Source organism: Mandrillus leucophaeus, unplaced genomic scaffold, assembly GCF_000951045.1.
Source record: "Mandrillus leucophaeus isolate KB7577 unplaced genomic scaffold, Mleu.le_1.0 Scaffold622, whole genome shotgun sequence".
Taxonomy (NCBI): Eukaryota; Metazoa; Chordata; class Mammalia; order Primates; family Cercopithecidae; genus Mandrillus; species Mandrillus leucophaeus.
In genome coordinates, this window is record NW_012106720.1 from 946,503 (window position 1) to 958,014 (window position 11,512).

General features: G+C 44.4%; 1 protein-coding gene across 1 annotated transcript in view; it reads left to right on the forward strand.

The window, feature by feature from the left end:
* Positions 1–8,510, forward strand: part of SCUBE2 (signal peptide, CUB domain, EGF-like 2) — a 122,958-nt gene extending 114,448 nt beyond the window's left edge. Inside the window, exons 21-24 of the mRNA XM_012000230.1 lie at positions 1,983–2,180; positions 3,703–3,855; positions 6,924–7,003; positions 7,680–8,510. Coding sequence (XP_011855620.1) covers positions 1,983–2,180; positions 3,703–3,855; positions 6,924–7,003; positions 7,680–7,832 — 584 coding nt within the window. The 3' untranslated portion in view covers positions 7,833–8,510. The remainder of the gene's footprint in view (positions 1–1,982; positions 2,181–3,702; positions 3,856–6,923; positions 7,004–7,679) is intronic.
* The last annotated feature ends 3,002 nt before the right edge of the window (positions 8,511–11,512 follow it).

Here is an 11,512-nt window from a genome sequence, read left to right on the forward strand (position 1 = left end):
TAAATCAGCATCGCTGACCCTGCAGGGAGCTCAGGCAGTGAGAATGCAGAGGAAGGAGCAATTGACTCTGTCTCGAGAGATAATGAAAGGCTTCTGGAGGGTGTGAGAAGGTTTTGATGGAGACGATGGGGAAAGAGCAGGAGAAAGAGCCTTATGTTTGAGAGAGCAGCTGAGGGAAGCACAGATGGAGGAAAGCAAAAGGCCTTGTGGGAGGAGACCCTTGGATCTCAGGCTAGAATGTGCTGAAGGGAGTCTCAGGCAGACCAGGAGGCAAAGCCTCGGATAGATGCTGAGGAGACCGGTTAGTGTTTTATAGGAAGGGGGAAGCAAATCATTTAAGGACTTGCTGTCTAGGCTTTTTTTTTTTAAGCCATCATTTATAACCAAAATTACAACAAAAACTCTCTAGTAAAGGCCAAAAGTAAATCCCAGCTAATCTTTAAGACAGCAATCAGAGAAGCAAAGAGGCCCCCGCTAAACCAGAGGAGCTTGGGACTGAGGGGGGCAGTAAATCATTCGAACTTTATGATTGAAAGGTCACCTGGTTTTCTATTGCAAGGAAGTCCTTTTAACAACATCTTTATAAGTAGCCTTCCATCTAGTCTCTTCTTGAATACCTGCTATGACAGGAAGCTCGCTACCTCATGATATCCTAGCTTGTTGGTGGATTGGACTTTGGAAAGCTCACAGTGTTAGAACAAGATGAATGTTCCCTTGTCTTCCACCACCTGGCCCTTGGTTGGCCCCATGGGAGTCTTATGGCACAGTTCCTAGGGCAGCCCTTCAGGACTGAAGGCAATTCTCTGCCCCATGGCTCCCCCTTCCTCCTCTTTTCTTCCAAGAAGAAAAGCCTGTTTGTTTTTTTTCTAGTAATAATAAATCCCAGTTGTAACTAGAGATGGAAAAAGTAATCCCTTCAACATCTTCTCTTGCACAGATTTACCTGACAGTATTAAATAATGAGCTCCTTGAGAGTAAAGACTGTGTCTCTCTCATTTCTGAGCTCTCAGAGCTTTGGGTGACATTTCTGGGATAGCGGGATTAGATGAATGAAGATGCAGCGGGGTGCTGTGGGTGAGGGAGGGGTCTGTGCATGCATGTACAGCCTCTGCCTTTGGTGCCAGACATAAGTATCCAGCATGCCCTGTACCTACTGATAGCTAATTAGAATTTTCTTCCTTCCTTAAAAATAAAAAGTGGGTTGGGTACAGTGGCTCATGCCTGTAGTCCTAGCACTTTGGGAGGACAAGGCTGGGATAGCTTGAGCCTATGTGTTCAAGACCAGACTGGGCAACATAGACCTTGTCTCTACAAAAAAATGAAGAAAAAAAAATTAGCCAGGCATGATGGTACTTGCATATGGTCCCAGCTTCTTGGGAGGCTTGAGCCCAGGAGGTCAGGGGCACAGTGAGCCATGACCACACCACTGTACTCCAGCCTGGGCAACAGAGAGAGACCTCATCTCAAAAATAATAATTTTTTTTTTAAATTAGAGGTGAATAAAAAATAAGATATGATCTTAACCAGAGAGAAAAGTGAAAAATGTATGTCTGTCTTCATCAAAGTTCTCTGAAAAAGCGTCAGATAGTCTCCACAGAGCAATGAGCTCTGTTCCCCCTAGTTTGAGAGACCTAGAAGTTCTGTCTCATGGGTTCCTCTGACACTTGGACTTGGTAAATAAAATACTGAAAGCTAAATTTATCCTTTTGTTCACAAATACCTGCCCTGACCGTGAACGCTTTCAGGCTAATGAGAAAACGGTGCCTCGGGAACTCAGAGGGGTAGACTCCTTGTGGGGAGTTTAATGGTTTGGCTCCCACAGGGGGCCCTGAGGGTTACAGGACAGACTCATTCCCAGATGGTGTCATTTTCATGCCCCATTCCTGGGTGGCAACAGGGATGCTGCAGGGCTCAGCAAGCTAGCGGTGGTCAGGACAGAGACGACAGTGTCGTGCCATAATTCAGGGCATCTCCTTTTCCAGACAGAAGATGTGGAGGGGAGCTGGGAGATTTCACTGGATACATTGAATCCCCAAACTACCCAGGCAATTACCCAGCCAACACCGAGTGTACGTGGACCATCAACCCACCCCCCAAGCGCCGCATCCTGATCGTGGTTCCTGAGATCTTCCTGCCCATAGAGGACGACTGTGGAGACTATCTGGTGATGCGGAAAACCTGTGCGTCTCACTCCCTGCCTCCCTCCCTTTCTCAGGCCAGCTGGGAAGCCTAATGACCTGCTCCCCAGGCTTTCAATGTGAGGAGCAGGCCTAGAACGTCACCTCCATATTAGAGCAGAGGTGAACGTGAGTTTATAGAGTTGGTGAGAAACAAAATTTAAATGAAAGCCACACACTGAAATGTCTTGCTGGACCCCAGAGGTAGTGACCCTGCAGGTCAGTCTTCCCCTCGGTGCTCACTGGGGTGTTTTGGACCCTCTTCCACAAGGACCCAGAGAGCCAGTGAGGAGCATGCAGTATTGGCCCCAGACAAGGCCTCATACTGAGTTGCAATTGATGGCTTGGGGACTGACTGAGCCTGGCCAGGTGGGGACCTGTCCTCCTATCCTGATTCATGGTCCAGTGTCCATAAAGGAAGACTGCTATCAACACGGCTTACGGGCAGTGTAATGAGGGGCTCTGCAGCCAGACTGCCTGGATCTCTGTCCCAGTTCCACCTCTTATTAGTTCTATGATCTCGGGCACACATTCTGAATCTTTCTGCACTTCAGTCTTCTCATGTGTTAAAAAATGGGGCTAATAACAGTTGCTACCTTATAGGGTTATTATAAGGACTAAAGGAGTTCATAGTTGTGAAACACTTAGAGTAATAGGCCAGGCACAGTGGCTCACACCTGTAATCCCAGGCTGAGGGAGGAGGCCGAGGCAGGAGAATCGCTTGAGCCTAGGAGTTTGTGACCAGCCTAGGTGAGACCCTGTCTCTATAAAAAATTTTTTTAAAAATTAGCTGGGCATGATGGTGCACGCCTGTGGTCCCAGCTGCTCGGGAGTCTGAGGTGGGTGAATCGTTTAAGACCGGGAGGTGGAGGATGCAGTGAGCCGTGATCGTGCCACTTTACTCCAGCCTGGTTGACAGAGCCAGACCTTGTCTCAAAAAAGAAACAAACAAACAAAAAGAATGATGATGACACATGAAGCCACTATATCGTTTGCTCTCCTTATTAGTGGTTAAAATGTCTGAAGTTAAGTATAGATTTAAATCCTTGTTTTACCACATACTGGCTATATGACCCTGGGCAAGTATGTAATCTCTCTATTAAAAAGGTAACAGTTGCACCAACTTTCTGTGGTTTTCAGAAGATTAAATGAGACAAAGCCCATAAATTGCCTAGCACACTGCCTGGTCTTAGGCAGCAAATGGTGGTGATGATGATTAGATGACAACAGGTCAGTTCTGGAATGGGAGGCCCTCACCCAGCTCCTACAGTGAATGGTACAGTCTGGGCTGCTGCTGCTTACCAAGCCCCAGGTCTTTCCGGCGTAGCCTCCCCTGGGGGTCCATAATTACCAGCTGAATCTACTCTATTTCCAGGACTTTCGACTTATGATAGCTCAGCTGGGCCTGAAGAGCTCTTGAGCATAACTTATTGTACGGTTTGAGTGTTTAGAAAGATGAGCATCTACTGTATGCCTGATCAGTGGTGAGTCTTAAACCCCACCCCTCTCCAACTTCCCTTGGCAGCTTCATCCAATTCTGTGACAACATATGAAACCTGCCAGACCTACGAACGCCCCATTGCCTTCACCTCCAGGTCAAAGAAGCTGTGGATTCAGTTTAAATCCAATGAAGGGAACAGTGCTAGAGGGTTCCAGGTCCCATATGTGACGTATGATGGTAAGCACAGCCTGCAGCACATGGAAAGAGCCTCTCTGCTTTCAACAGAGCCAACTTCGGAGCCAGCTGGCAAACTGCTGACAAGCACACATGCTCAGAAAGGCAGGCAGGATGAGGGGAAAAGACATTGCTGACTCACAAGTGCCAAATTTTAACAGGCATTTGGGGACACTGACAACAGGAGGAAAAGATGTTTTAGAAAATATATTAAAAGTGAGCATAGCTTGGTGAGTAAGAACATGGGCACTGGAGTCAGATTGATCGGCCTGGCTATGATTTCTTCTGTGACTTTGTGTATGCATCTCTAAGCCTCATGTTCTTAATGTGTGAATGAGGATAATCATTAGACTTATTTGAGAGTTCAATGAGAGTTCCTAAAGGACTTGAGGCAGTGCTTGGCACATAGTAATTGTTCAGTAAATATTAACTTCTTATGACTGTGGCTTTTATTAGGTAGAATCCTGAGGTGGGGAAGGACCTGAGTTCTCGTCCTGGCTTTTTCACTGACTCACTGTGGGATCTTGGGCAAGTCAGATGACTTCTGGTTTCATTTTCTTCATGTTAGATGAAGAGTTGGCCCATCTGAGCCCTGGGGCTCTACCTAGCTCTGAGACTTGGTTGGCAAACATGGACTAACAGCATAAAATGAACTGGACGTTTGTCCTGGAGGACCACACAGTCCTGTGGGAGAGGAATCATCTGTTTCTTCATGAGCTTATTTGTTCATCTAGCCAACAAATATTTAATGAGCATCTACTATGTCAGGCATTGGGCTAAGTGCTGGAAACAACATGGTTAGTGACAGAAACACAAAGGTTAGTGACAGAAACACTATATATATATATATATATAGTTATAGATGCTTATAACTTATAATTAAAAAAAGAGTTGTAGCTCCAACTGGGGAAAATTACACATAATGCAGTGTATGCCCACAAGAGTGTGTCTTGCATGTGTCACAGTAGAGAATAGTTGGAAACTGTTATTTTCCCCACAGAGAAGCCCCTGAGGCCTTCACTCAGAGCGTTTTATTCGAACATGTATTTCCAAAAAATTTGATATCTTCTTTTCAAACCCAGAAGAATAGAAATTACATTTAGAAGGTGCACATGAGGCTGCTATAGACGAGCCCTCTGAGAGCTGGAGAACGGTGAGAACTGTAGCCGGGGCTAACACGCATTGAGCATTGCTGACTGCCAGGTACATGCTGAAGTGCCCTTTACGTGGTGCTTTCCTCACAATCACTCCATAAAGTAGACATGATTATTTCCTGATTTTATACATGGGGCCACTCAGGCTTAGAGATTTAAGGAACTGACCTAAGGTCCCAGCATGGCAAGGTTGCAAAGCAGGGTTTGAACCAGGACTTTGGGACTCCAGAGCCTGGGTTCTTAAATGTAACTTTGCTGCATTTCTAATGAGTTGGAGCAAGTAAGGAAACACAGTTCTTAAAAGCAGAAGAAATATATTTTTTAAACAATAGCAGTCTGGAAGCATTTGGTGGAGTGGCAAACAGCTCTCTAGTTTCCTATTACACCAGAATGCAGCACAGCAACAATGATGATGCAGTCCCATCATCAAAAAGAGGAGAGACACTGCCGCAGAGGAATTCAAGATGAAAGAAAATGTATTCTCAAGTTTTATATTCACTAAATAAAAGAAGACACCACACTAATAGAGTACCAATGCTATTGTAAACATATCAAATTAGTAATTGTAACTATTATACCATTACTTTCCATTTACCATCCCTTAACTGAGAGAAACTTTTCAAGAGTTCCTCTCACACAATTTCAATGATGTTCTTATACTGTGTTTGGCTTTGTCACACACGATATGCATACAAAGAGGCATTTTTTCTGTGTCTGGAATTTGGAAAAGATTGTGCTTTGCATATGCTTGATTTGAATGATGACTATAGGAAATAAGCTAGACTTCAAAGGGGGAAGATTGGCATTTGGAGAAGTACAGCGTGCACTGCATTTAATGTGTACATCAGGACAAAAAATATTAATGAGAGCGCACACATAGTTCTCTTCCTCCCCAACCAGCCAAATTCTCCACTCTCCAGCCCCATTCAAATAAAGGAGAGAAGAGTCTTTCTTGGTGGATAGGAAGCTTGATTGTTTTACATAATACAAGGATAAAGAAAAAAGTGGGAGGCAGGGAGGTGGAGAGGGAAAGGAGAGCCTGATGAGCTCAATAGGAAGTGAGTGTAGACAGAGAAGAGAAGACCAAGGACTAAGCCCTGGGACCCTCCTTTGGTAAAAGGTCAGAGAGAAGAAAAGCAAAGAAGCCTCAGAGAAGTAACGGATAAGGTAGGAGGAAAACCAAAGAGCATGGTGTCCTGGAAGCTCAGTGAAGAACTGGATCAAGGAGGAGGAGTGACCAGCCAGGTCAAAAGCTACTGATGCATCAAGGAGGATGAAGACCAAGAACTGGCCATTGGGATTTAGCAATATGGAGGTCATTGCTGGTCTCACCAAGCAGTTTTGGAGGAGTAATGGGGGCCAAAGCTGATTGGACTGGGTTTAAGAGAGAAAGAAAGGGAAAGAATCAGAGACAGTGGGTGCTGACAATTTTTTTAAAGGATTTTTGCTGCAAAAGGGAGCAGATAAGTGAGATGGAAGCTGGAGGCAGAAATGAGGTCAAGGGAGGGATTTTTAAAGTCAGAGACATACAGCATTTTTGTATGCTGGTGGGTGGGGGAGATCAATAGAGAGAAAAATGTATAATGTAGGAAAAAAAGAGCAGAATTACTAGAACAATACTGTTGATTTGGGGAGAGAAGATGGACCTGGCATGCTAAGTGGAGGGATGAGCCTGGACTGGATGCACAGAGGCTCATCTGAGGGAAGAGGGGATGAGGAAGATGGGTGCAGGTGCTGGTATGTGAAGGGAGGTGGTGGAGTCTATGGAAGTTCTCTTCTGACTGTCTTCTCAGTAGCAGAATGGTAAGTGATAGCAGCCACAGAAGGGGCATTTCTCAGAACCTTATCAAAAAGTGAAAGAGCGAGTTTGGAAGTAACAAATCATAAGAATGCAAAACATGTTCTTTATTCCAACAGAGGACTACCAGGAACTCATTGAAGACATAGTTCGAGATGGTAGGCTCTATGCATCTGAGAACCATCAGGAAATACTTAAGGTGAGTGCATGGCTCAGGTGGACATGGCAGTTATCCACAGAGCTTCCCAAGTGCTGTTGGAGAAGGCTTCTCCTCCTGCTGCGTGTTGCCACCTTTCAGACACGGAGCCTGTCCTGGGCCAAGGTCAGTTTTATACCTTCACCAGACTTAATTTTTAAAAAAATCAGGTTGCTGTCTTTAGTGTCGTCAAGTGAATTTGTATTTTTTAATTTGGAAACTTGTGGAGGGGCAGGGAGAAATCTGCTTATAAATCCAAACCAGCAGCAAATAATGTTTTTCTATTAATTACAAATAGTTGAAGATCCTTGGCTCCTTATGTATACTTCAAGCCTAAAATTCACCAAAGTTTAAATACTTACAAATAATTAGCAATAAACACTTGTGGTATCACTAATCCTACAAATTCTCCCAAATCTCAGTGTTGCATTCATCTGGTTGGGAAAAAGAAAACAGGTTTTTTACATATTAAAGTTTTATTTATAAAAGTAATTCATACTTCATATAACTAATTAGGAAAAAAGAACTGGAAAGAAGATAAAAATCAGAGGAAACAATTTTTCAAGTGTTTTTCAGCTAAGCAAGCTACAGCCTAATACTAGGTCATCACAGTTCCATGGGCAAAATGTCAGCATATTTAAATATTTTGGCCCAGTAACAAAAATTCTGTTCTTTTTAGGATAAGAAACTTATCAAGGCTCTGTTTGATGTCCTGGCCCATCCCCAGAACTATTTCAAGTACACAGCCCAGGAGTCCCGAGAGATGTTTCCAAGATCTTTCATCCGATTGCTACGTTCCAAAGTGTCCAGGTTTTTGAGGCCTTACAAATGACTCCGCCCACATGCCACTCAGTACAAATGTTCTGCTATAGGGTTGATGGGACAGAGCTATCTTCCTTCTGCATGTCAGCACAGTCGGATATTGCTGCCTCCAGTATCAGTGACTCATTAGAGTTCAATTTTTATAGATAATACAGATATTTTGGTAAATTGAACTTGGTTTTTCTTTCTCAGCATCGTGGATGTAGACTGAGAATGGCTTTGAGTGGCATCAGCTTCTCACTGCTGTGGGCGGATATCTTGGATACATCAAGGGCTGGCTGAGCTGGACTTTGGTCAGCCTAGGTGAGACTCACCTGTCCTTCTGGGGTCTCACTCCTCCTCAAGGAGTTTGTAGTGGAAAGGAGGCCACAGAATAGGATGCTTATTCTGAAACTTCAGCTTCCTCTAGCCCAGCGCTCTCTAAGGGAGCCCTCTGCACTCGTGTGCAGGCTCTGATCAGGCAGAACAGGCAAGAGGGGAGGGAAGGAGACCCCTGCAGGCTCCCTCCACCCACCTTGAGACCTGGGAGGACTCGGTTTCTCCACAGCCTTCTCCAGCCTGTGTGATACAAGTTTGATCCCAGGAGCTTGAGTTCTAAGCAGTGATCATGAAAAAAAAAAACAACAAAACTTAAAGCAGAAAGAATTAGAAATAAATAGATAAAAACTAAGCACTTCTGGAGACATAATAATGTACATTTATTGCCAGCCCTCCTCGTTGCCAGCTTCCACCCTGCAGCAAACGCACAGTGCCGACTCTCGCACCTTCGGCTGTGCCCTCGGACACTCTGCTGGCCATTGCCTGAGGGATTGGGGAGTTCAGGTGAAATGTAATTTCCTCAGTGGATAATAATCATCAATTGTCATGAAAAGGAGATTTCACCAACCCTGAGTCAGTATTGCCAAGGGTTCTACTCCCCAAGTGGGCTTCCCATCACAAGGGATCTGAGGTCCAGGTGGGTGTGGTGAGGCCAGCCTGTCATGTACACCTTCCTTCCCCACTCTCAAATGTGAGAGATGGACTCTGCTCCATGGACATGAGCAGCCCCTTGAAGGGTGGTCTCATTCTCTAACAGTAACAGCACTGCTGGAAACACCCTCTAAATGCCACACGATCATGTCACTTTGGGTCAGCCCAGCGGGGCCTCACCGTCATTTCTTGAACTTGAATTTTCAGTGTTATTGAATCTTTAAACATTTAAATCCCCAAGCAAAAATCTCATTACAGTGAATAAAAAAGAATCCAATCAAACAAGCCACCATTTCCCTAATGGATGGACTACCTACAACTATAGTGTTATTTCAATAACAGTTCTATGCACAGCCAATTCTCTATACCAAAGTGCTAAAAAAAAAAAGGTTAACAAGCATTTTTGAAGAAAACAAAGACAACTTCATTATGGTTAAACTTGCTTTTCATCTCAGTGTTGCTTTTTTAACCTGTTAATAACATTGATTCTTTAAAAGTCCTAATCAAACTTCTTTATTTGGATGGGCCCTAAATATTCACTTTCAGATTTCTCTTCAAAAGTTTGAACATCATCATTTAAAAAATTGCATTAAAACAAGCACTTGGACTTTGTTATACTGGAGCTTGGCCTATATTTCTGAGTCTGACCATAAGATGAAAATTCGAATGTCACATAACCCGAGTTATTGACTGCACTGATGTGAAGGTGAGGTGAGCTGAGCTGCACCATTCTGTCCAAGCATGTTAGCAACTTTGTGCTCATGACTGTGTGATCCTGTCTTGCTGATTTCACAAGAAAGCTAGGGATGGGAATACTCTGGGGGTTGGAAGGAGGCTACATAAACCCAGTCACTATGGTCCTCCATGGGGCCGCCCCATGCACCAGAGCTGGGTTCCTGGTACACGCACAAGCCACTGACACCCAGGAGGTATAGAGAGGAGCTTCCTCTCTATACCCTCAACTACCTTAAGAGATGCTGTGATCCTGTTGGGGGCTGGCTGTCTGGAGATACTATTTCTACTGGCTACATCAATATTTATCAAACTGCTGCCAGGAACTCTTCTAGGCCCTGGGGATGCAGTGATAAGACAGACAAGGTCCCTGCCCTCATGGAGATTACATTTTAGAGGGAAGAGACAGACAAAGAACAGATACATCAACATGAAAAGTAGCAGCTAGTGGTCACAGCTATGTTGAAAATTAAAATAGGTTACTGTAACAGATGACTGTGTGGCTACTTTAGGATTGGGGATTATAGATGGCCTCTATGTGGAAATTACGTTTCAACTGAAAACTAAATGGCAAGAAGAAACCAGCCTTGGGAAAATTAGGGGGAAGAGCTTTCCAGAGAGAGGAAAATCAAGTGCAAAGGCTGTCAGGTAGGAGCAAGCATTTGTGTATATCGTAGTCTAATGAGAAAGCAGGACGTACAGATGAGGCCAGAGAACCAGACACGGCCAGATTACATCGGGTTTTGGAATCTAGAATGAGGGGTTTGAGTTATTTCTAAATCTGTTGCAAACTTTTGAATGGATTTAGGCAGAGGAGTGAGATAATCTGATTTATGTTTTAAAAGGGTAGCTCTGGCTACCGTGTGAATAGGAAGCAAGCACGAAGGCAGAGAGAGTTTTTCACAGACTACTGCAACAGACCAAGCAGCCATCCAGTTGGCAGATGAAGGTATTGTCTGGATCAGGGTGTTGTAGTGGAGAGGAGAGAAGTAGAAGGAATCTGGATATGTTTTGGGGGACAGTCAACAGAATTTGCTGATGGGGATTGTATGGAAGGGCTGAGGGAAAGAAGGCAGTCAAAGATGACTCCTAGTTGCCTAAGAAACTGGTAGATGGAGAAGACTAGGAGGAGCAGGTTTGGGATATGCAGCAGTTTTAAAACATGTTTGCAAATTCTTTGAGGCTCCTTCCTTGGACAGTTAGGGTCTATGTCGCCTCCCCTTGACTCTGGGCTCTGTGACTGCTTGACCAATATTAACATGGCAGAAGTAATGCTTTACGAGTTTCCAGGCCCTGGGCTTAAGACACTAGCAGCTTCCACTTCCTCTCCTTAGGACATTCACACTTGGAACTCAGTCACCATGTCATGAGGAAGCAAGCCATAGCAGCCTGTGGAGAGGAACCACAGTCCTTCTACCCACTAGCCAGGCTGAACTCCCAGGCGACAGCCAGCAAACCTTGCCAGCTGCATGAGTAAGCCATCTTGGAAAGGGATTCTGCAGCTGCTCCAGCTGATGCTTCATGGAACAGTCCTCACTGAACCATAGAAAACATTAGAGATTTGTGTGCAAAATTAGTGATTATTATTTTAAATGATAGGCTTTGAGGTGACTTCTTATGCAGTAATATAACAGTGAAAAGGGGAGATGGTTAAGAGTTCCATTTTGGCCATTCTAGGTTCCAGGTGCCTATCATATGTCCAACTGGAGGGTTCAAATAGGCAAGTGGTTATACAAAGCCCCAGGAGAGGTCAGGGCTGGAATATAAGTTTTAATGTCACAGAGTAAAGGCATGAGACTTTACCCAGGTTAAGGTCACCTGGGAAACATGTAAATAAAAGAAGACCAGGAAGCTCTTAATTCTGGGATTTCCTGTGTGGACACAGGAACCGGGACTTTGAGGAGCTGCTTATTAAGTAAACAGGAAGAGGTGAGAGCTGAGCTTCCATCTTTACTCCAAGAGAGCTAGTTCTATGGGTGAACTCTGAAT